The following is a 25,102-nucleotide window of genomic DNA, read 5'->3' on the forward strand; positions in this document are numbered from 1 at the left end:
ACCCACAAGTTAAAGGGTGTAATCGCTGACCACATGAACAAGTGAGCGAGGCAAACAAGCATGTATATAAATGACACTAGTGCCCTCATGTGGCCACACGAGAAACACAGTGGTAGCGGATTCATTACACTTGAGTTGTGTGTCTGCCACCGTAGAGAGCCAGCATCGTTTTATTTCTCTCAGCAATTCGCTGATTGTTGATGCAAGGAACTTGTAAAAGACACTTGGAGAAAACTGAGGTTCCACATTGAAAGTTTAAACCAGAAGTTGGTTATGAAAGCTTGTGGCCAAATTACAGTGAGAGAAGAGAGAAGAGAGAAGATAAGCTACTTGAGAAAATGTTACATAGTTTTAAGACTAAACGTTTTGCATCGCGTACGATTGACTTTGCACTTTTTCTCGCTCTCTAACACTGTGGTTCAAAACCTTAAGGTGTAGGTTTATCGAGGAGCTGATGCTTGATAGTTCACAGAGGATGAAAGTTTAGTGTTTCAGGTTTTCTCTGTCAATGAGCATTCTATGTCCCTTAGTCTGTTAGTAGCTAAGTATTCTTACATCTTTTTTTTGTGCGTGTGTGTGTATAAGAAAGAGATGTATATACAAGAGCAACTGAACATTGAGAAAACATCCCAACCCAGTCCAGTCCAAGGCCATAAGTCCGATATTAGCCCATATTTCCAATATCAATCTATAAAGTCCTTTTCAGACTCACGAAACACATGCAATGACGCTGAATGCATGAGATCACAGGCCAGTGGATAGAAAGTCTTCGGATCCAGTGTCATTGGAAACATCTCAGCACTGTCAGGGGTCTCTCTGTGGCTTCTCCAGCTTCCAAGGTCTGATTGCGTCCATGTGTCTTGTCTTCTGCAATGTCTCCCAGAGAGTAACAGAGAGAGAGAGTCGTATTCTTACATCTTATAGTTCTCTAGTATTTAAATTTTTATGTAGGGTGAGTATAGAATAAATCTTCTATAAATATATTAAACAAAATGCATATTCCAGTTGTTTTATTTCACACACATTAAATAACGTAGTTAATGAATGTAGCAGGGTTATAAAGAATGTATCAAGGTTATAAAGAATAACGCATCCAGCTTAAGAAATACACTATAGCAGGTACCTTTGAAGCTAGTTCTATTTTAAAATCATTTTATTGGGGGCTCTTAACAGCTCTTATCACAATACATCCATCCATGTGTCAAGCACATTTGTACATATGTTGCCATCATTTTAGAAACATCTCCCCCACCCCACCACCCCCACTAGTTGTTTTTCTGAACCATTATATTTCAACTTTTTTTTAGGTCAGCAAAAGAGAGAGACCTGAACATCATCCCAGGGGACCTGTGATTACACCATCAGAAAACACCCATTTCCGGGTTATTCCCAGCGAGGACACCCTACTGAGTGAAGTTGAGAAGGACGTTTCCATTGAAGATACTGTGTGCACCATAGTGAAACCCAAGCCCAGAGCTCTGTGTAAGCAGATAAGCGATACAACTTTCACCACAGAGCTTGTTGCTCCTCCTCTTGGGAATCCTCCGATTCCATCGATGTTAGATACAGAACACCTTCCTCACCCATCCCTAGTGGAGGCCTCCTCAGAGTTAAAACCAACAGCTAAAGTGGACTCGCCGTCAAAGAAGAAAGGTAAGCGTTTTGTATTTAGTTGGCATGAGTCAGGTCTGACTTGTGGTGACCCATGTCCAGCGGAACGAGGCATCCTGTCCTCTACTATTACTGAGATCAAGGACATTGAGTTGATTCTGACTCATAGTGATTACCCATGAGGTCATTTTATGACCCAGAGTGACCCTGCACTGAGATTACCGGGGCTGTAAACCTCTACAGGATCAGAGATCCTCCTCCTTCTCCTCCAGAGCAGCTGGGGGGTCTGAAGTGCTGACCCAGCGAGTAGCAGTCAAAACGCTGACCCAACAGCACCACACACTTCGGTGTTCTTTGTTAAGTAAGCCTTTTCTTTAAATACTACGTTCACTAGAATAGGGTTGTAACTCCCTCGTTTCTCTATCCTGACTCATGTCACTCAGTAGAGCCTGGATATAAGTACTGAGAAAATAAACGAGTATATTCTAATGACTGAATGAATAAAATTAACCGTTATATTTGCTAGGTATGTTATTGAAGTTCAAACAGAAAAAAAGGTTGGTTGAGGCCAAATTCAAGGCTCTGTTGCATTAAAATTGTCACCCTTTTTGCAATGATAGTTACAAATGAAAGGTAATTATTAATATGTGCTCCTTTTTCCTTATTTCCCTCTAAAACAGAGAAGATAGAGTCCTACTCCTGGCTCATTAGCTCTAGTTCACTTTCAAAATACAAGCTTAATGACACAGAACATTCTTATTATTTAAAAGTAAAGTTACCTGTTTATACTCAGTACAGTAAGAACACACTCACTGTGAATCAATGGCCTTGGGTCCTGAGTTTAGGGTGGAGTAAAATATCCACATAGCCAAAAGGCAATAGCTGTTTATAGAGGTACTGCTATAGGCATGTAAATATGTTAATTTATAATGAAAGTGATAAAGGCCAGTTACATATATTTATATATTAAGTATTAAGATAACAGGAGGACTTTGAGCCTCTACTCAAGGCCTCCCTAAACACAAGAACACTTTGTTCTAATAACCTGGCACTCTTTGATACTCACCTTCCCAGCACAATCGCTGAAGACAAAATGGGTGCATAGCAAATGTGGTGAAGAAAGTGGATGGTGCCTGGCTATCAAAAGATATAGTACACCTGGCTATCAAAAGATATAGCGTCTGGGGTCTTACAGGCTTGAAGTTAGACAAGCAGCCTTCTAGCAGGGAAGCAACAAAAACCCCACATAGAAGCAGCACACCATTCCCAAACATTAATACTATTAACTTCAGACCATTTGAAAATAAACTGAGACCTAACATTGACTACATATATCCGAAGGTATACCTTCTAAGCAAGAGTGTTCTCTTTATAAACACAGTACCATTGTCATCTTGAAGAGTACAATATCATTGAATAATCAGATTTGCTGAACCTATACCAAGATTTTTTAAGCTGTTTTCTTCTTTCTAAAACTAAGATCTCATCAGTTTGCATTTATCTTCTGGGTTTTGTGCTGTTTTAATCATTTAACTTTTTTTTCTCTCAGAGCAACACGTACACACCCATGGCTTCTCCCTCATTTGTTGGCTGTAATTTGCTATCAGGTGCCTTCAAAACAGCCTGACTCACAGCAACTCCATGTACAGTAGAACCAAAGCCCCCAGTCCTGTGTGTGCGCCCCTTGGTAGCAGTCCATCGGGTGGAGAGTCGTCCTCTTTCTCATGGATCCTCCACTTCACTAACCAGGGCCTCATCCCTCCTAATAACCTATCCCAGACACAGGAGACCAGGCCTCTTCTAAGGAGCATTCTGGGTCATTTCAGCCCTCTCATGGTCCTTCTTAGTCTCACTCTGTGGGAGCGCTCCAAAACCTTTCCACTGTGGTTGACCCTGCTGGCGTTGGGCATACCTGTGGTGTAGCTTCCAGCATCACAGCAACATGCAAACCACCACAGTCTAACAAACTGACCGATGACTGTTAGTTCTTCCCCTGCACCCATGATACTGACTTGAAGAATGCTCCGTTTGTCGTGGGTTTTCTCATGTTGCCAGGTCTGCTTGGTTGTTTCTTACATGAAGTTGACTCTCCGGCAGCAGCACTGTTGCATAGCAATGCCGCGTGAGCTGCAGGGGGCCTGTGGGACAGGCAAGGTCATTGGTTTAAACCCATCAGTTGCACCACAGAAGAAAGGTGACCCTCCCTCCAGCTGTTCCTGTAAAGAAGCCCGCCATAGGGTGGCCATGAGTCAGAATGTTGGGTTTGGGTTTAGTAGTGAGACTCAGAGGGTGAGAGTAAACACAGGAAATTAAATTTAATACCTTCTTTCTGACCAGTAAACTTGAAATAATAACATTTTAACATGTCATCAATGAACTATTGAGGTATTTTTCATTCTTGTTTTTGTGAAAGTCTTCTAAATCCAGTGTGACATACACACTTGCTAACACATTTGGCGCACCTCAGCTCAGACTTGGGGCAGTGCAAGTGTTCACTGGCCACCTGCTGCTGGTGGCTCCTGCAGTGGTCAGTGCAGCTCTAGAGGTTTACGTAGATCTGGGTTGAATTTGGTTTTGTTTTTAATTGAAAGTTAATATGTAGGGTATACTTTATGGGTAGGCGCTTCACTATCTATTAGGATAGTGGTTAGTGGTTACACACTGGGTTGTGAGCTTCAAGATCAACAGTTCAAAACCACCAGCCGCTCCTTGGGAGAAAGAGGAGGCTATCTGCTCCCATCATGAGTTAGTCTCAGAAACTCACAGAGGCAGTCCGACCCTGTGCTATAGGATCACTATGGGTTAGCATCACCTCATTGTCAGTGAGTCGTTTCTTGCTTTTGTTGTCACTATAATGTAAATTACTTAAGCACAAGCACTGTTCTTATAAGGCGCGAGTCAATCAGCTTGTGCTTATGGACCAGCTGTTAGGTCTGTGGCACCACATTGCTCCTACATTGGGGTGGGTGGAGGGAATTTCGCATTGCCCTCATGAACCCTTGATAATTTATAAATTATTATTTTGACATATCTTGTCCTGTCTGACGTTTCCCTTCACCCACTTTTCTGTTGTCCATCCCCCAGGGAGGAGGTCACATGTAGATCCTTGTAATGTAGATCCTTGTAATCGGTTCCCCCTTTCCAACCCACTCTCCCTCTACCCTCCCAGTGTCCCTACTCACACCACTGGTCCTGAAAGGATCATCTGTCCTGGATTCCCTGTGTTTCCAGTTCCTATCTACCAGTGTACATCCTTTAGTCTAGCCAGACTTGCAACACAGAATTGGGATCATGATATGGGGAGGGGCGGGGGTAGAGGAAGCATTTAGGAACTAGAGGAAAGTTGTATTTTTCATCATTGTTACATCGCACCCTGACTGGCTCCTCTCCTCCCCGAGACCCTTCTGTAAGGGGATGTCCAGTGGCCTACAAATGGGCTTTGGGTCTCCACTCTGCACACACCCCCTCATTCACTATGGTAAGATTTTTTGTTCTGATGATACCTGATCCCTTTGACACCTCGTGATTGCATAGGCTGGTGTGCTTCTTCCATGTGGGCTTTGTTGCTTCTGAGTTAGGTGGCCGCTTGTTTACCTTCAAGCCTTTAAGACCCCAGATGCTATACTTTTTGGTAGCCGGGCACCATCAGCTTTCTTCTCTTCTGGTGTTTTGCATATTTGTAAATGAAGAATAATTAAGTTCTTATCTCTGATGTGTTTTTGTAAAAACAGGTGTCCACAAGAGAAGCCAGCACCAAGGACCTGATGATATTTACCTGGATGACTTAAAGGCTCTAGAACCTGAGGTTGCTGCTCTCTATTTCCCTAAAAGGTAGTGTCTTTTATGTGTAGTTAGTGAGCGATGGGTGAAAGAATTTCATTTGAGGAAAAGGAGCGCAGTGATGGTATCCTTTTACTTAATCTGATGAGTGCGTCAGATTTTTTGCAATCCGGAATTGGTGTGTGATGTTTAACTCTAGTGATTTTGGAATTCAGTCTAATGATTTGTGAAGAAAACCCACAGAAGGGTATAGAATGAACGTGCTTTCAGATTGGCAGTTAGCACAGTCATTTAGCAAACACATCCTCAGGAAAAGTCTCCAGCATCTGTTGCATTTATTGTATATTCTCAAAGGGCGGGTGCTTCATTTACTTGGGGGGAATCTGAGTTCCCAAGCTTTTCCTGAGCTCAGGCCTGGGCCCAGGTGACTCTTGCCGCTTCTCTGTTGCCCGAGTCCCCTCAGTCCTCACCATTTGTCACTTCTTCTGTGTCCCTTGTGGCTTTTCCCTTTGAGTGCCTCTGACACCTCAAACAAATGTGCTGTTTACACTGCTTTCCCAAGTTTGTTTCCATTCTTAGGGGAATTCCATTATTATACTCTACGATTACAAAACACCATCACTCGTCCCTGTGGATATACTCATGTAAATATACATGATTAAATACTTTTAAATGTGTGATTCTTTAGCTTTACTTTTGGAGTAGAGAGAAAAGATTTGGCAACACTTTGTCAGACATCGTTAGAAGATTCATACAATAGCTGGGCCTTAAATTTGCCCCAAAACAATTGTCTTAAATAGGTTGGGGGGTTTTACAGTGAGAGAACAGAAATTGCTTTACTTTTTTGGTTTTGTTTTGTTTTTTGGTTTACAATGTAAATTTTACAATTCGCACTTTCAGGTTTCCCGTCCTTTACCATTTATCTGCATTGACATTTCTCAATGCAGATAAATTTCTTAGTTTCTCTTCTAAAAGATGGGGAAAGGATGAATCCGGTGTTACAGTATGACTGGGAGAGTCGATGTATAGTTTTAAAATAACAGAGCCAAACTGTACCCACCCCAGGATGCTCAGCTTGCACCCAAATGGGCAGGCCTATCAGGTGAACACATTCCTTAGCACACTTGGCCTCACAGGAAGTCCCAGGGTTCACGCTTGCTCCGGAGGACTAGGTCGCAGGACGGAGGACAGGTCACAGGGCAGGGGGGCAGTGGGACGGGCAGGGGTTGCAGTCAGTGTCACAAAAACAAACTGTGTCTGAAATGACTGGGCATGCAGTTTGCTCTTAGCCTTCACCCAAATCTCAATAAAAACTTAAACATAAGTAAGCACACCCTTTGTCTGCAGGCGGTGTATGGTACACCGGTTCTTCCGTGAAGTTATGATAAAAAGGTTTCCAAACACCAGATTTTTCTTAATTTCTGTCTCATTTTCATCATGAAAATGTAAATAGATGCTTACAATTTTCTTAACGCCTTTCATTAAAATCAGTAGGGCTCTAGTTGAAATGTGTGTATTCTTGTGATTGACGGTTGTGCTTTTATAACATGTTTACTATGTTTTAATGTCAAGTATGTGGTACTGAGCTGGTGAAAGACAGGACTTTCTACTCCTGTAAACAGTTACAGACTTAGAAACTCACAAAGGCAGTTCTACCCCGTCCTGGAGGTTCAGTGTGAGCCTGCACCAACTCGATGGCGGGGAGTTTGTTTTTAATACGGTTCCAAAAACGACTGAAGTAAAGCCAGGGTGTGCTTTTAGTTCTGTCTGTTCCTCTTTAAGGGATGTCATTTGGCTCAAGCCCCCAGAGAACCAGGTAGTAAACTCGGGGTACCGGACGTTCTAGTAAGGTCAACCTTTCTCTCCAGTGAATCAGACCCAGGCTCCCGGCAGTGGCCTGAGTTGGACGCCCTCTCGGGCTCCCAGTCCCCACAGTCTGTGGGAAGTGCGGCCGCAGACAGCGGTACCGAGTGCCTCTCCGATTCCGCCATGGACTTGCCCGACGTCACCCTCTCACTCTGCGGGGGCCTCAGTGAGAACGGAGAAATTTCTAAAGGTAGGTGGGCACTTACACGGGCCTTATTTTGACTTCAGAAGCCACTTTGGCCACTTAATTTGAAACCCAGCCCACTAACTATCCTGAATATTTACATTCTTTAGTAATCTCGTGTGGGTGACCAGCATTGCCGTCATGATCAAACACTTTAGTCCCCATGGAAGGCACCTCTGGTGTGACCTTAAATAGAAACATCACTGGTGAAGCATGTGCCCTGGAGACTTAACTTTACCCGAGAGTGAGGGCATGGTCGCCCTGTGTGCCAGTCAGCTGGCCAGGGTCAGGCAGCCTGCATGTTCTCATCTGTGAAGTTAAGGGATGGTAGCTAGCTGCCCACCTAGAAAGCGTTGGATTTTAGACTTGACTGACAAGCACTGCTGTCCACTGAATAAATGGGCTTTCTGGCGAACGCACCAACAGCTCAATTTCTGTCTCAACCTTGAGTTGGCCCAGCACAGTAATGCCTGCCCAAGAATATGGAAAGGGCATTGGTTTGCAGGGAGGTTTGGGAGCCTTGGACGTGGGCTGAGCACCACATGCATTTGTCTACCTTTGTCAGCCTTGTGGGCTTTGTCTCCTTTTTAAACTTATGTCCGCTCTGTATTGGCTGTGGGTACGCGTTGGGTTTTCCTCTTTATGAGAAGTGTTTTTGTTTTTCCCCTAGCACTCGTTCTATTCCTTGTCTTCTCTCTCTCTCTCTCTCTCTCTCTCTCTCTCTCTCTCTCTCTCTCTCGGAGAGCTGAAGGCAGCACGCTTATGGTAGACATCACTATGTCATTAGCTCCTGAACTGGGCTTTCCTACTCCTCTTTCTGTTCAGAATGTGGTAGGGCATGGGAGCGAAGGTGCACATTTAGCCTGAGCACATGTAGAATCTAGTCTGCACTATCTCAAGACTGTGTTTCCCAGAAACCCTTGCTGCCCCCAGCAGAGTTTCTTCTTAAAAGATTTTAAATGATTTAAAAGCCTGTTTTCCAGTGAGTGGGCAGAGAGAAACACCAGAGGTCCAGCCATGCAAGCTAGTGGGGGGATTCTCTCTCCCAGGAGATTCTTGAGGAAATTTCTCTTTGCGAAAACTCTATTCTGTGCCTCTCAGAGTAAATGTTTATTTTGGGAAGGCAAGAACCCGAAGCTCCATTATCTAGAGTAATAGAATACTCATTATAACTCTCACTTCTCCATCTCTAATTCTGTTTGTTTTATTTAGTATACAAAATAATGAAGGCTTTGTTAAGGCCAGTGGCTTTTTGGTGGGGAGTGGGGGGACACTAGAGAGGTCACTAAGAGAGAATGATCGAAGAGGATAAAGAAAATTAAAGACTCAAAGAAGAAAAAACTAGTTCGCAGGAGTACTAGTCTATTTACACAAAGCACGACCTCATCTCCCCTGAGACCAGAAGAACGAGAGTGAGGGCCAGCTACCACTATTGACCATTCTAATCAGAATCCACTTGGTGGACCCTAGTCGAAGGGGAGCTAACTGTGGACCAGAACTTCAGCACTTAGAAAGTTCAGGCTTGACCAGTAGGACTGGACAATTAATAAGGAAGACTGCAGGATGGAAGCTAGCTAACGAGTAAATCTGTCCTGAGAGAAGTACAGCCAGAGGGCTCCTTAGAACTGAGGATGGTGAGACTTTTGTCTCACATACTTAGGACGTGTTATGGAGAAGGACCAGTCTCTGGAGAAGGACGTGAAGCTTGGTGAAAAGAGAAAGGCCGCAACAGTGGGTTCAAGCATAAGGACAAATTCATTGTAAGGACGGCACAGGACCAGACAGTGCCCTGTTCTGGTGTAGAGGGGAGCTGGGAGTCGGAATCGATGGCAGCGTTGCACTACACGAACAGGCAGGAAAGTGTACTTGTGCTTTCGTTTCATATATTGGTAGCTGAATCTGGGAGAATGTATTATTAGAAGAGGCAGTAAAGTCAAATCGGAGATAACTTTACCTGTAGGAGCAGTAAAGTGAGAAATGTCTCTGTTGCCCTGCATCTGCTGGAGAGGTTCTGAACAAGGTGCGGCAGTTCACCAGAAATCCTCGTTTTCTAAGAATTGAGGGTGGATTTATTGATAGTCCTCGAACCCCGAGGCCTGTCTTTTTTATGGTAGTTAGGGCTTTCTCTGTCTGTCTGTCTGTCTGTCAGCAGTTGGGTACTTCTGTTTGCTTCTAATGCAGCATACCCTGTGTAGTTGCCTGCTAATGAAGAGCTTTTCCTTCGCATGAAAATGAAAAGTTAGTTTTTGTTTTTGTTAGAGTGTGTGTCCCCACGTCTGTAATTAATTTTCCTTAAAAGGGAGGACAAAAAAGAAGTGCTCTTCCTTGTCTGGGGGGTATCATAAAAGTTAGGTGTTGTGTTTTTTTTTTTTGTGAGATTTATTTTATTCTATAATTCCTGCAATTCACAGGGTGTTAAAATGATCTTACGCTTCCTCAGTTTCGTAGCCTCTAACCAAATGGACGGATTGTTATTATTTTACATTGCAGAAAAATTCATGGAGCATCTCATCACTTATCATGAATTTGCAGAAAACCCTGGACTGATAGATAATCCTAATCTTGTAATACGGATATATAACCGGTAACTTTCTCCTGCTTCCATAATTGTTAAGTACTCGGAGTTGTGTGCCTTCTCCCGCTTCCCCCCAGTTCTGTTTCAAAGAGTAGTTTTCCTGGCTTTAAAATACATTATCATAAATGAGCTAGTGGGCATTGACTTTGAAGTGAAAATGAAGCTTCAACTTTATTTTTAAATGAGGCATAGAAATGTTATTTTTTCTATTTCATAAATTTTACTACTTCTCTAGTCTGTGAAATTTGGCTCGAAGCAAAGATTACTTATGTGAAAACAATTTAGCAGATCTTTTTAGTGAGGAGAGTATGTAATTTTGCCTGTTGTAGTTCTCTTTTGGCAGGAGTGCCAGAGTGTCTATATCTAACGATTTTGCATTATGTTTGTTTCTTCACAGTTACTATAACTGGGCATTGGCTGCTCCCATGATCCTCAGTTTACAGGTGTTCCAGAAGAGTCTGCCCAAGGTAAGGTGATCATCCACGCTTTAGTGCCTCTTTGGAACTATAGAGTGTACAGCTAAAATTTACATGTGCATAGTTTTAAAACTGAGTATTCTTCAAAGTCTTATTGGTGAAAGGTCTACATAGCTATATGTGCAAAAATACGGACCCTAGACCCACTTTCTTTGGTCTCTTTTATTAGCTTGTATGTCAGTTTCTAATTGTATATAAAAGGTGAGAAGTTTTAGCAATGAATCACACATCATTCCTTTAGTTCCTGAATACTTCCTCTTCCCCACTACCGTGACACAGTTCTTTCTATCTTACAAATCCGGCTAGACCGGAGAACACATATTGGTACAGATAAGCGCTCTCAAAACAGAATTCAGGAAAGATAAACCCCTCAGGAACAGTAATGGGAATAATGATATCATGAGTGTAGGGTAGAGGGGAGGTCCAGGAGGAGGAAGGGTGAGAAAGGGGGAACCCATCACAAGATCGGATATATAGCTCTGCCCCCCTCCCAGGGGGTCGAATAACAGAAATGTGGATGAAAGGATACAATGGACAGTGTAAGATATGAAATAACAATATATAATTGATCAAGGGTACATGTGGTGGGGAGGGAGTTTATACCAAGGTCTCAAATAGAAAATATTTTGGAAATGATGGCAACATATGTACAATATTGTTAGAGCCCCCAATCAAATTATTTAAAGGAAAAAAAAGCTGAGGTCTTAACAAATATAGAATGAAAAATAAAGTTCTTATTAATATGGAAGGAAGCTACCAGGAAAAGGACAAATGGCCAACAGAAGCAACCTCAGTAAGAGCAGATGAAAAGAAATGTGGCCAGTGAGCCAGTTGTTTAGAACCTGAGGTTTTCTTTGAGTGGCTCAACAAGAAGCTGTCATCAGCCTAGTTGTTCCTCCTAACTTGTGAGAGCCCAGAAATGCTCCTGCGGAGGAGACTGCCCAGCCTCACCCTGCAGAGGGCAAGCCAGTTCTGCTATATGCTTGCAAAGCAGGGAATTGTCTCTTGTCTGTCTGTCTGTCTGTCAGAAGTGGAAGAATGCCCTAGGCTCCAGGAAGTGTGGAATCTAGTCTGTTTGCTCACCAGCTTAACATTACATATGAAGTATCACCTGCAAGCTTGGGGCAGGAAACGGCCCAGACTACTAACCCATATTGGTTGTTTCTAGGCAACCGTGGAATCCTGGGTCAAAGATAAGATGCCAAAAAAATCTGGTCGGTGGTGGTTTTGGCGCAAGAAAGAAAGCATGACCAAACAGGTAACACACCTGCATTTCCCCAGGCTAAAGAGGACGTACCCCTTTCATTTATTCAGAACACTTTGTGGCCAAGCATGAGAAAGTCAGTCAGGCTGGGTAGATTGCTGTATTACAATAATAGTACATACGGCATATTTGGGTAATTACTATGGGCAGGGACTGTGCCAGGTGCTTGCTATGCATTTCCTCTAAACTTCCCATAGTGTAAATAGGGGAATTCCCATTTTATTGGTAAGGAGACTTTGGCACACACGGGTTGAGTAGTTTGACTAAAGTGTGATTGATAGGATACGGAGCTGAGATTTGACATCCAAAGCCTGTCTCCAGCTCTCCACCTGGGGGTGACATGACCCGTCAGATTGAAGTTTATCAGCCTCCTCAAGTGCTTTCAGATGCAGATAGTCAAGCCCTCCTCTCTCAAGCGAACACTGGCAGGGCAGGTCCACCTCCCTGGCCTTTCCCCACTTGGGGCTGAGCCGCTCCAGGAACAAGAACGTCCCTGTAACTGCTGCACACTGTACTCCTTGTGGCTCTGCAAGGGACCCCGACCGACGCACACTCTGCTTCACCTTCCTGTTGACAAGCTGATGGCAGCCAGAGCCCTGGATATGCTTCCAGTGCCATTGGATCCACAAGACTTTTCACCCACTGGCCTGTGATCTTCCTGCATTCGGCGTCATTGCATGTGTGGCATGATTCTGAAGAGGACTTTATAGATTGGTATCAGACATATGGGCTAATATCAGACTGAAGGACTTGATCTGGACTGGGCTAGGATGTTTTCTTAATGTACAATTACACTTTGATCAAAGCTCTCTCTTACACACATGAGTGCCTCTGGATTTGTTAGTAAACATAATGTGTTAATCCAGGTTGACTAGAGAAATATTCATTGACAGTCATATGTGTAAGAGAGAACTTTATACTAAGAAGTAATTGTGCATCAATAAGACAGCCCAGCCCAGATCAAGTCCATATGCCCAACACTAGTCCATAAATTCTTCTACAGACTCACACAGCACATGCAATGATGCTGAAAACAGGAAGATCACAGGCTAGTGGATAAAAAGCCTTAAGGAATCATCTCAGCGCTGGCACGACTTTCCATGTGGCTCCTCCAGCTCCAGGGCTATGGCTGCCATCAACATAGCTTCATGTGGCTTGTCAACAGAATATGAAGCAGTATGTGTCCCACCTCCAGGGAGGAAGACAGGCGTTCCCAGAATCTTCAGGAGAAGGCCATGCCCACAGAGAAGCATCATTAGCTATGACCTGCTTGACAGGCTGGACGCCACCCCTTTGCTCAAGTTGACAGGAGATTATGTAACTGCCACATCTGGTCACTTCTCTGGGGACATAAACCCCATTTGATAAAATCCAACCCTAAGGAAGAGTGGAATGGAAGAGAAAACCTATAATATGATTCTGGACATCTGTGTGTGCCAGACCTGCCTTGTTATATTTTGTGGCTTGATACGGCCATCTTTTTTACTTCTGCTTTGAGGGGTACAGCTTCTTTCAAGCAGCCTGTGACTTCTGTGTCATGTTTCTGTTCCTTGGCTCAAACTAGAGAGAGTCTGTTTCTAGAGCCGTGTGTCTGTGTCTGTTTGTGTTCTGGATTCAGAAAGTAACTGGTTTTCTCCAGAAAAGGATTGCTGATGAAAGTTTGCTGGTTGGTAGGGACACCGTGTGTGGTCATGATTGGTCTTTTGTCTTGTAGCTGCCAGAGACCAAAGACGGGAAGTCTGAAGCCCAGCAAGCCAGTGACCTGCCTTCAAGCGCTCAGGAGCAAGCCAGTGCCAGGTGGGCACCGCGTCTTCTCTCGGAGTTCACTTCCCGCATGTAACTTGTTTACTTCTCTGTCAGAACCGTGTGTGCAGCTCGGTGACGTCAACTCTTCCAAGAAGTCATCAGCCTAGAGACTTTTAAACACTACTCACCGCTGTTCCCCAAATACCTATCCCTGTTTCAGACCCCGAAACCTGCGACTGGGATTTATATATGCAAGCTTTGGGGAAAGGGCTGACTGAAGATTCACCACACCCTTGTGCCCTGCTCCCCGGCCGCCTTGCATCGGATGCCGGAGGAAACAGGAAATGAAAGTGGGTGGATGGGCAGTCTCAAACGTTTCATTACCTGGACGTTTCGGTGGGCTGCCCCCACGACGTTGTCCACTCTATTTGATACCTGGCTCTTGTTTCTGTTGTGCGCTTCGTGTTCCCAGATGAGACTGTCTTCTCCCGAGAGTTTATTGCCCTGTTCTTTACTCTCTCTTAGGGACATATAAGCTCTTTCTTACTAGTTGTTTAATTAATGACAATTAATTTGTACTTTCTGAAACGTGCCTATCCTTTCTGGTAGGGACCAGATGGATTGTGGAAGCCTATTAGCACATGTGGAGCCCTGATGGTGGTGTGGTTAGTACTAATCCACCAAGGGAGACAGAGTTAGTCTGGGAAACCCACATGGGCAGTTCTACCCTGTTCTATAGACAGGGAGCTTGGAACTTTTTAGCATTTAGTTACTGCAGCCAGAAATAATGGCCAGAAAGTACTGCCTCTCCATTAAGGGAAGGGAAGAAAGAGAGGTGTTGTCCTCACATCCTGATGGGGTTCTTTCAGTCCTCCAAACTTGTGGGTATGGGGAAATGTCAGAGGACAATTTCATGTCCTTCGGGAATGTAAAGGATATGTTAAAACAGTGGTTCTCAACCTTCCTAATGCCGCGACCCTTTAATACAGTTCTTCGTTTGGTGGTGACCCCCCCCAACCAAAAAATTATTTCATTGCTACTTCATAACTATAATTTTGCTACTGTTATGAGTCGTCATGTCAATATCTGATATGCAGGATGTATTTTCATTGTTACAAGTTGAACAAAATTAAAAGCATAGTGATGAGTCACAAAAACAATATGTCATTATATATTGTGAAATACTTATTTCTAATGACAAATCAGTGAAATTTTGTCTGGAAGCATGGTGTAGCAAGGGTACACGTCTTCACGCGGGTACTCGCATGTGGTCGTATCTGCATGTGAGCAGGACCCACCTGGAGACGGATAAAGGAGTGGTGTCTTGGTTCTTAAAGCCATCGGAAATAATGTGTTTTCCAATGGCCTTAGGCAACCCCTGTGGAAGGGTCGCTTGACCCCCAAAGGGATCGGGACCCAAAGGTTGAGAACTGCTGCGTTAGGATGTCCTCTCTTCCCATCCTAAATGAAAGTGTCCTCAGTAAAACGCCCCGTGGCTGCTTCAGTACTCTATGAGGGAGCTTTAAAAAGTTCATAGAAAAACCCCTGTTATCTTTCCATTCCACTTTTCCCACAAACTTTTAGAATTTCTGTAACTAACACACTTTCATAAATAACGTGCCTAACACACATTACGGGATTGTCTGGCTGGCAGAGGCACAGAAAGCATGGGTTGTGTGTGAGAGTAACAGCCTCCGATGTGATGTTGTCTAGGCTGTCTGAGGATGACTCCTCGAGTGAAGAGGCCTCCCAGGAGCTGGAAGAATCCCTCAGCGCGGACCCGCTTCCCGGGGAGCGCCTGCTGCACGGCGGCTCGCCCTCTTACAAGAAGTCCCTGCGACTCTCCTCAGAGCAGATCGTGAGTCCCGGGCTCTGAAGGGCCCACTGTGCTTTCCTGCAGGGCTGTTCAGCCTGCCTGGCTGCCTCTTCCATTTGCCCACTTCCAAGACTGTCATAAGCTGCATGGTGCAAGCTGTACACATTTTCATACTCAACAGAAGAGACCCTACCCCGTTCCCAGGTGCCCTCCAGTGGCCTGGGGAATCTGAATCTTCAACATTTTTCACTGAGGATCTTCATCTTGAAGGTCCAGTGTTCTCTTAGGACAGGGGTCCTCAAACTTTTTTAACGGGGCCAGTTCATTGTCCCTCAGACCTGTTGGAGGGCCGGACTATAGTTAAAAAAACAAACAAACTATGAACAAATTTCTGCACACACTGCACATATCTTATTTTGAAGTAGAAAACAAAACGGGGCAAAAACACCCAGCTGGCTGGATATATGTCCTCGGTGGGCCGCATGTGGCCCATGGGCCGTAGTTTGAGGACCCCTGTCTTAGGAACTACGGCAATAGGGAAATGGCATTTCTCCAATTAAGAACAATTCACCCTTTTTTGCTTATTGGCTAGTCCCTAGATGTTTACCATTTTCAATATGGAAAGCATCTTTCTGGGATAGCAGGAGGCTGTGTCTCAGAGCAGTGACAATCGAGTCTGGAGGGAGAGCAGAAAGGTTTGGGGTTTTATGTCCAGAGACGGCTTTGAGGTTCGCAACACTGCTCAGTGCGTGGCGGCTCGTTGGGGGATGAGAGGAAACTACCCCTGCCTCTCGGGTGGTTCGAATCCTAAAAAACACCGGCCATGATTTTTATAAATATTAAACTCCATTCCACACTCTATATTTCTCAGCTGTTTTTCTTTATTCTTGTACCTTTTATAAAAGGCAAAACTGAAGCTGCAAGATGGGCCGAATGATGTTGTATTTAGTATTACAACCCAGTATCAAGGTACCTGCCGCTGCGCAGGGACCATTTACCTGTGGAACTGGGATGACAAGGTCGTCATCTCTGACATCGACGGGACGATCACCAAGTAAGCACTGCCCCTCATGGAGGGGCTGGCACTCCTCAGTCTGGGCATCTTGGGGATGGTCTGAGTGCTCTGCACTGGGACATCGTAGTGCAGTCCACACTGGAAAGGAGATGGGGCAGACTGCCGTGGCAAAGTCAGAAATCTCTCCAGGTTCCTGGAAAAAGTTGGTCAGGTGGTCTCCAGATGCCTGGTGTAAGAAGCTGAGGAGACTAGAGCCGAGGGAAAGCAGATGTGTGATTGCACATGTTTCCCGAAAGTGCACATCTGGCTCTGGTCCTGACGGCCCTCGGTGCGCTGGCAAAGCCCCCTATGCGGCTACACAAAGCCTGGTGGAGCCCAGCCCACCCAGTATCAGTCGGTAGCTCGTCCCTAACCCAGTAGGGAACGTTCTGGGCTTTCTTACACACTTGGTTTTAATACTTGTTCTTCTTCTCACCCGCTTCCTAGGTCTGATGCTCTCGGGCAGATCCTCCCGCAGCTGGGTAAAGACTGGACTCACCAGGGCATAGCAAGGCTCTACCATTCCATCAACGAGTAGGTGTCGGTTCCTCTAGAGCTTTGATTAAAACGAGGGGAACGGACTCTCCTTTCCTCCCAATGCAGGCCTCTTTGATCCAGCCGACCCCGCCTCCTCCCCTCCGTCTCTATGGGCACATGCATTGGCAGCCGCCAGGTCTGCCTCCTGCACTGCGTGGCACTGTGTGTTGTGCGACAGGCTTTCCCTGTGCTATTTCAGTCTGTCCTCTCGACCCTGAATGTGAGGGGCTACTGTGTTTGCCGTTATAGCTAGCTAGCATTTACAAATGGCTTTCAAAGAGTTTGTGAGGAAATGAAGTAACAAGATCACGGAGTGTTCCACAAAAGCCCCCATGTATCTAGTTCCGTGTTGTTCAGCTAGAGTTTTAACGATGAAGGCTACTTTCACTTTTTATTTCTTAGGTGTTTTTAAATGGTATTGCTTACATTAGGTAATGCCTGCCACACATAGGGGACAGTTCCCCCAGCACATGTGGATGTGTGGGCTTGTCAGAAACAAGACAGTCAGTTGCATATGTGCTCACCACCCAGCTGCTGGTACCTGTCCAGCCTGTGCTGGTGTGCTCTGGGGGCGCTGCACTTACCAGCTCCCCGCCAGCTCGCAAATGCCCCTCCCTGCTATTGCTGCTGCCTTTCTTGTGGGTTTGCACCCAGGCAGCCAGCTCCTCCCTCCTTGCCTCAGGTGGGAGGCAGTTCCCCTGCCAAGATCCCACAGGTCCTGGGCTCCTCTGTCAGGGGCTCTTGGAGGGAGAAGCAGAGCCGGGACCCCGGTGGGTCCTGACAGCTCGGGGTTGCAGTGATTTGAAAGTGCTGTGTCTTAAGGCGTAGTTCAGCACGCCATCCTTAAAAGTTAGTGTGCTTGCCAAAATCTCCTTATCCTAGAAGATGGTGTGCATTCGTCATAGGCTTATAAATAAAAACCCCGTGGATGCATGTTCTTATTAATTTAAAGCTAGACCACAATTGCTTGACTCTTCTGTAACGTGGCACTCATTAACTAGCTGCTGGATAAATTATATCGATGACTTAGAACGTTCACCTAATTCCTAGTGTGTATTACCACCCCCATCCCCCAGTGATGGTCTGTGGGGAAAGATACAATCATTACAACCTTTACTAGTTTTCTTCTAAATTCACAGTAATGAAGGCGCTCGATCCGTGTCTTTTGAAAGAAATTTGCCTCTCATCCCTCCCCTTCTCTTAGCCAGAGCCCGTGGGCTTAAGCAGGCGTCTGTGTCCTCTTTCAGGAATGGCTACAAGTTCCTGTACTGTTCGGCCCGCGCCATCGGCATGGCTGACATGACCCGCGGCTACCTCCACTGGGTCAATGACAAGGGCACGATCCTGCCTCGGGGCCCTCTCATGCTGTCCCCCAGCAGCTTATTCTCGGCCTTCCACAGGTACTTCGCCTCACCTCCCTGTGGGACCGGGCCAGCCTGAGCTCCCTGAGTGGCATGTGTGAGTGAGTGCCTGTCACCACTGGGGTGTGCTAGTGTCCAAGTCAGAGCATGCACTTCTCTCTCCGGTCTCTGGCCTCCCGCAGCTCTTACCTTGTACGGGCACGCCCTCCCCCCTCCCACCCACCGACTCGGTCGGAGACCAGAAAGTCCAGTTCTGGTTCTCAAGTTGTCTTTGCGGGACCCCAGCATTTAGCACTCGCAGCCATCCATCTGGGGAAGACAGAGAATGCTACTGTCACCAGTAATGGGGGATTGAAAACCTGTCGGGTGAGCACAGAATCCTTGTAGGCCTGTGCTCCTGGGGCCGTGTTTCCCACGTGATGGTTGTGGGAGTACGTTGGAAAGTACTAAACAATCATCACTACCACCCCCAAACAAAGCAAAGCAACAAACCCACTGCCATCTAGTTGATCCTGGCTCAAAACGACCCTAGATAGGCTTGTATTGCTTCTCAACATGTCCTTGAATTGAACTGGGCCCGCACATCCTTTCAGAACCTTTGGCCAGGCTGGTGTGTGCGCCTGCTTTTGAAGGTGCCCTAAGGAGACTGGGACAGGTGTGTGGCGGAGAGGACCGTGGCAGGGACGCAGTGGGAGGCGCTTTGTGTTGGGTAGGCGCTGGCCTCCGGGTTGTTTTGATTGTGCGGTTTTCCCACCTAGAGAAGTGATCGAAAAGAAGCCAGAGAAGTTCAAAATTGAATGTCTGAACGATATCAAGAACCTGTTCGCCCCGTGCAGGCAGCCCTTCTATGCTGCCTTCGGAAACCGCCCAAACGTAAGTGTGTCCTCTGGGCTGCGGGGGCAGGTGGGGAGAGGCGGAGACATGGGGTGTGTGTGTGTGTGTGTGTGTGTGTGTGTGTCCAACCCAAGTGACGGAACGGCTGTGGCTTCTGTTCAGTGGGCTTTCACCTGATCTGTCCCTGCGGTCTTTTTTTTGGCTTTAAACAATAAACATTTTTTAGTTCATGATTCCGTGGGTCAGCGGTCTGGGCTAGACCGGGCCCAGAGAGGCTGTTCTTTGGCTCACCTCACCTGGCGGGGGTGTCTGCCATGCAGCAGCCTTCACCCCGGGGCTAGCTACTCAAAGATGGCCTCACTCACAGGTGCATTGACAACCAACTGGATGAGGTATCCACAAACCCCACTGAACCAACATTTCTCAAGCCTCTAATTACCTCACATCTTCTGTTGCCCCATTGTCCCAAAGGCACATGAAGGGACAAGTTGAGATGCAAAGGGTTGAAAAATGAGTTGTATCTTTTGATAGGAGGAGAAGCCAAGTCAAGTGCAGTTAAGGCAAAGAGGTAAGAAAATGATGGGAGGACTGGTGGCCATTGTTACAAGCTCCCCCACAAAGCTCGTCTGGCACAGGACTGACTTCCAGGCACTGTGGAAACCTGGACTTGCCCAAGCAGCTTTCCTAGTGAGCCCGAATTCAGACTTCATGCTTCCCCATGCTAAAACTATGTGAGACCATGAGCTGATTCATGCGCTTGTGTCTGATTGATTTGTATTTGTATTTCCACAATGTCCTGACCTGGTCAGTTCTTTTATAGAAAGAACTCTAATTATAAGCTTCTTGAAGGCAAGTTTGAAACCGTATGCCTCATGAAGTCTCCTTTCAAGGCCCTTGGAGTCATAAGAACACACTGACATCCTCAAGTTGACAGAACCACCAGTTATGTGCTGAAGGGTCTGGACAAGGCGCTCTCTGAAGCTTGTGTTAGTATCAGGACAAGGGACTCTGGGGGAAGAATGGGATTTTCCAGGCGGCCACAGGCAAAGACCATGAGACTAAGCAGGGAGCACAGTGAGACCACGAGACCGTGAACAGTGGCTGAGGCACCTCGTGGCTGAGAGACCGACCACGGACCAGAGAGAGAAGTATTTGCCAACATGACTGAGCAGAGGACCACTGTGGATAAAGGACTGTGTCCTTCAGGATCCTGACTTGTGGTAATCTGTTAACTTCACTAATAAACCCCCATAATCATTAAAAAAATTTTTTAATTAAAAACTGGGCCTCTATGCTGCAAAAGACCTCTTTAAAGTGTTAAAGAGCCAAGAGGTCACCTTGAGAACTAAGGAACATCTGACTCAACCCAGGGTATTTTCTGCCCCTTCGTTTTCTTGTGTAAGACGGGCGACGAATACGGAAGACGGAAAGACTGGTGCATTTGAATGACAGTGTTGGAAAAGAATACTGACTAGACCATGGACTGCCAAGACAGAGAACAAACCTGTTGTGGAAGAAGTAGAGCCAGATTGCTCCTGGGTAGCTCTGAGGATGGTGAGACTTCCTCTCTTACCACACCTTGGGCACGTTATCAGGACCAGTCCCTGAAGAAGGATATCATTTTTGGCAAAGTGCAGGGTCATTCAAAAGGAGGACCCCTCTCAACAAGCTTGACCGGGATAGTGCAGTGCCTGCTCTGTCACACACAGGGTCCCTGTGGCTTGGAAATGACTTGATGGCACCCAGCAACAGCAGAGCCTAAAGCAACGATTGCACTCATTTGCGGTGCCACCCACCTAAGGAGGGGGTGCATCAGTGTCCCCAGGTCCTGTAGGCAGACACGCCTGCATGGTGGGCGGGTGAAGGATGGTGCGCGCTCAGGTGGCTGTGGGATTCTAACTCCTCGGCCTCTGGTTCTGAGCCATGTCCCTGGTGCCTCCCAGAGCCGCCTCACAGGAGAGGAGCTTCAGGTTCCAGGAGGGGCAAGAGCCCTTCTCCTTGCTGACTAGCTTTCTGCCTCCCCACCCGCCCTCTGGCTTGTATGGGAGGTGCCCCGCAGAGCGTCTCTGGACACTCTGCCCTGCCCACCACGTGCTCTCTTCTGCAGGATGTCTACGCGTACACACAAGTTGGAGTCCCGGACTGTCGAATATTCACCGTGAACCCAAAGGGGGAGCTAATACAGGAAAGGACCAAAGGCAACAAGTCTTCGTAAGTGCACTGCAACTGCAGTCTGGTGCCCAGCCACCCCCCACCCCCCCACCCTGACTCGACGGCCCGAGAACAGAGTAGGAGCAGGCAGCAGCCTGTGGCTCCCACAGCGCTGCTTCTGTCAGCAGGAGAGTTCTGGCTGGGTTCTACTCCCAGAACTGGAATTTGAGGAATACGGGCAATCCTGGACTTGGAGGGAGGAAATGTCCCAAACGGGGCGAGGACAGAAGCGAGCTGTAAACTGGTCCGTGTGCTCTTTGGCTGGTTTCGGTAACAGCCCGTGTGTTCCTTCCCACCCCCTTCCAGGTACCACAGGTTGAGTGAGCTGGTGGAGCACGTGTTCCCGCTTCTCAATAAAGAACAGAATTCGGCCTTTCCATGCCCGGAGTATAGCTCCTTCTGCTACTGGCGAGACCCGATCGCCAATGTGAACCTGGATGACCTGGCCTGAGGAGACCCTCCTCCCCCCTCCCCGAGTGGGGCTCCCAGTCACTCTGCCTGTCGGGAGACATGTGACTGACTGGCTTCTGCTGCACAGAGGACACGGGCTTCCCTGAGAACCAGCGCCAGCCGCCCGCAGAGGGCTGTGCCTCCTCCGTCCCGGGCTGGCAGCGCCGGGCTCAGGGCCTTGGAAGCTGGTCCACCCCCAGACACTGTGTGCCAGCAGTGTGCTGGGCATTCCTTTCACTGCTCGACTTTAAAGCAAGACAAGCGTAGCCAAGAAGGATGGGATGAAAGCAGCACACAGTAGCGTGGTCTCGTTGCCTCCAGCAGCTAAGAGTCAGGCTCTTGCTCTCTCTCCAGTTAGTGATGTTGTTACCACCGCCCCTGTACCTCTCGGCTCTGGACTCCCCTGTTCTGCCTTCAGCCAGGGCCCTGCTTCAGCCCAGAGGGTGGGAGTAGGGGGAGTTGTCTGTTCTGGCACGGAGCCTTGGGGGGACACTACAATGGGAGGCCCTGCCCTATTTCTTAGTACGCTCCGGAAGAAGCGGGTCTTGCAGGTATACATGTTGTGTGTTCTCAATAAATACCATGTTAGTGGGGGTTGAGTTTTAAGAACAAGAGAAATAGCGCCTCCCATCCCGGGAGCGCCCTTCTCTCTGCCCCGGCTGCTTGCCTGCTGTAGGTCAGCTGTTGGCTGTCTTGCTTTGGGGCAGGGCTTCTCAGTCGCACCCTTTAGAATGTCAGGAAAGCACAGTGACACTCAACCCGCTCAAGGCCAAGACTGGGCTTGGCTCGGGCGTTTGGAGTCAGTTGTGGATAAAACTTGTGGAGCTACTCAAGAGGAGGCTCACGGAGCTGCCCACCCTTCTCCTTCATCCCTGAGCCCCACCCGACTGCTCCCGTCTGCCAGGCGCAGGCTGCCCTGTGAGGGCACATGGGGGCTCCCATGTATTTCCTCCGAAAATGTGAAGCGCAACTCAGCTTGCCCCCTGAGCCGTACAGAGCTCTCGTCGAAGTCAGACCCACAGCACCTGGTCCCGTGCCCTAAGTTCCTCCAGGGCTCATTCTCCGTAGTGCGGTGTTGACAATCACCTCAGTGCTGAATCAGGAGAACTGTTTGAAAGGTGGCCCTCCTCAGTGCCCCGTGTGGAGGGCAGTGGGCGGAGAGAGCTGAGGGACTGGTGGCGCAGCCCCCCCTCCCCTGGGGCTGCCCACCCATCACCCACAGGAATAGCGACCCGGAGGGGAGAGTCGGGCAGTGGCATTTCCAGGTTGGGGAGTTGGTTTGCCGCGGCTGGCTGGCTGTGGAGGCAGTGGTCCCTGGAGAGGGTGCATAGGACAGACCCTGAAGGCAGTACGGATTCGCAGAAGCAGCGGGCCGTGCTCCCCAGCCTAGGCCTCGCCTCCAGTGTCTCGGGACAAATGATCTCCTGAGTTGGGTTGGCATGTGTACTAGGCTAGGGACACAAGGTTAGGCTATGTGTGAAGTTCTTACCTAAGTTCAAAACCCTAGGAGAGCAGGTGCCAGCGGAGCGATTTCCCTTGGTAACCCAGGTCTACTTCACTGCCATGCACCCAGTGAGTGCCATCATGGGGCGCCATTGGCCGCCCTCTGGGCCAAGTCAGGAGAATAGGTGTGTTGTGACCCCAGCCTGAGCCTAGTAGGTGTCTTTGCAGGTGTGTGCTCAGAAAACCCTGGTGGGTACTTTCTCAGTCCGAGGCCCTCCCTTAGGTTGCCCTCCATAGAGCCTCAGGCTTTTGTGTCTCCCAAGAGCTGCTCTCTGACACAGGCCTTCCGTCGTCGGGATCAGCCAGGAAGCCAGCTGTGCGCTGAGGGCTCGGTCCATTTGTCCCACAAGCAGTGGGCTTTATCTCCACCGGTCGATCCAGTCGGTATATATATGCTAGTTGACATGCGTCTTTTTCCTTATTTCGAGGAGTCCCTCATATGAAAGTAGGCGAATTACTATTACTGTAGTGTTAATGAAAGTATTACGTTTGTGCTAAAAAAAAAACCATTGCCATTTGGTACAAATGACATTTGTTCTTTCTGTGAAAGAGAGATGCCCTTGAGTGTTTGTACACAGCCCTTAGGATGATGAGTTCATGGGCCGTGCCCTGCCCTCACGAGGTGTGCGGTGCTGGGGCGCCCCGGGAGCCGGCAGGGCAGATGGGCTCTTCTGCATCATTCTATCAGTTGTGCCATTGATTAAATGGTCCCTCTTTCCAATCCAGTCTACCTGTAGTATTTGCATTGACGTAAGCCCATGTGTTTAAGCGTGGACTTCTGTGAGGCGGTGTGCACGTCCGCATCCTTGTCAGGCGGTGGGTAGTGCACATGTGGGCCCAGAGCACGCAGACCGTCCCATGCTTGAGGACTGAGCTTGCCGCGTCGTAGGAGCATCTGCTTAGTTTTCAACTGGAAAACAAAAGGCTTACCAGTACAGTGTCCTAACAGGACAGCTGCTAAAAGCCCAATCAAGCTCTCTCCATCTCTGGGCCCCCTGTGCACTCAGTCAGTGCTGGGGTGCCACAGCTGCCTGGGGGACGGGGGTCTCCCCGGGGGGCCTGCGCTCAGCCAGGGTGCAGCGGAGTCTTTACCGCCCAGCTGGCTCTTGTTTGTGTTGAGAATCAGTCAACACAACAGGGCATCTGGTTTTGAACTGGCAGGGCATCTGATCAGCTCTCGGTCTCACGTTCGCTCTGGGAAGGCTGGCTGTCCTGGCTGTAGAGCACGCCGGGTTTAATGAAACCACCGAGAAATTGGTTTTTGTGTAAGTGCTCTTTCCAGGTGAAAACTAGTCATTTTTGTTTGTTTTCTTTGAAGGTAAGAAAGGGTGGGAAAACTTGGCTTTTTCCACTTTAACAATTAAATTCCATTTATGATGAAGATTTGATTATAAGCAATGCCGCTAATAAGTTTAAGTTGTCCGAAACCAATTGTAAACATCAGTACAGTACTCATAGTTAAGGTAAAGCCAGTTGTCTTGAAATAAATGGATCACATTGGGTGCAATGTTTGATGTTCAGAATAAAACGTTCCAACAACAACAAGCGTAAAGGAAGTGTGTCGGACCCTTCCTCTCTGAGGGCGTTCAGCCCGTGTCTGCCCCAGCCGGAGCGGGTCAGCGCATAGGTCAGCATGTGCGTCTTTGCTGGCGCTTCGACTTGGCTACCGGAAGGACTGCTTTTCTTCATCTTTAAAATCTGGCTCCAGAAGCGAGGCTGCACCCGCAGGAATTGAGCTAGGCTGCCAGGGAGCGACTCGGCCGTACATATGGGAGAGCCGTAGTCGGCCAACTGGCAGTGATAGACTCTTTGCCTCCTTGTCCTCAACCCAGAA

General features: G+C 47.5%; 1 protein-coding gene across 2 annotated transcripts in view; it reads left to right on the forward strand.

Moving 5' to 3' along the window:
* LPIN2 (lipin 2) overlaps positions 1–24,820 on the forward strand; it is a 60,604-nt gene extending 35,784 nt beyond the window's left edge. For both annotated transcript variants that reach the window (XM_004702885.2, XM_045296129.1), the window contains exons 7-20: positions 1,308–1,653; positions 5,343–5,442; positions 7,260–7,447; positions 9,932–10,025; positions 10,414–10,483; positions 11,661–11,750; positions 13,471–13,553; positions 15,216–15,360; positions 16,224–16,372; positions 16,820–16,906; positions 18,157–18,309; positions 19,029–19,143; positions 21,212–21,315; positions 21,622–24,820. In XM_004702885.2, the coding sequence (XP_004702942.1) occupies positions 1,308–1,653; positions 5,343–5,442; positions 7,260–7,447; positions 9,932–10,025; positions 10,414–10,483; positions 11,661–11,750; positions 13,471–13,553; positions 15,216–15,360; positions 16,224–16,372; positions 16,820–16,906; positions 18,157–18,309; positions 19,029–19,143; positions 21,212–21,315; positions 21,622–21,766 (1,869 nt within the window). In that variant the 3' untranslated portion in view covers positions 21,767–24,820. The remainder of the gene's footprint in view (positions 1–1,307; positions 1,654–5,342; positions 5,443–7,259; positions 7,448–9,931; positions 10,026–10,413; positions 10,484–11,660; positions 11,751–13,470; positions 13,554–15,215; positions 15,361–16,223; positions 16,373–16,819; positions 16,907–18,156; positions 18,310–19,028; positions 19,144–21,211; positions 21,316–21,621) is intronic.
* The last annotated feature ends 282 nt before the right edge of the window (positions 24,821–25,102 follow it).

The sequence above is a fragment of the Echinops telfairi genome, unplaced genomic scaffold, assembly GCF_000313985.2.
Source record: "Echinops telfairi isolate 266 unplaced genomic scaffold, ASM31398v2 ScPeMD7_7400;HRSCAF=8409, whole genome shotgun sequence".
Classification (NCBI taxonomy): domain Eukaryota; kingdom Metazoa; phylum Chordata; class Mammalia; order Afrosoricida; family Tenrecidae; genus Echinops; species Echinops telfairi.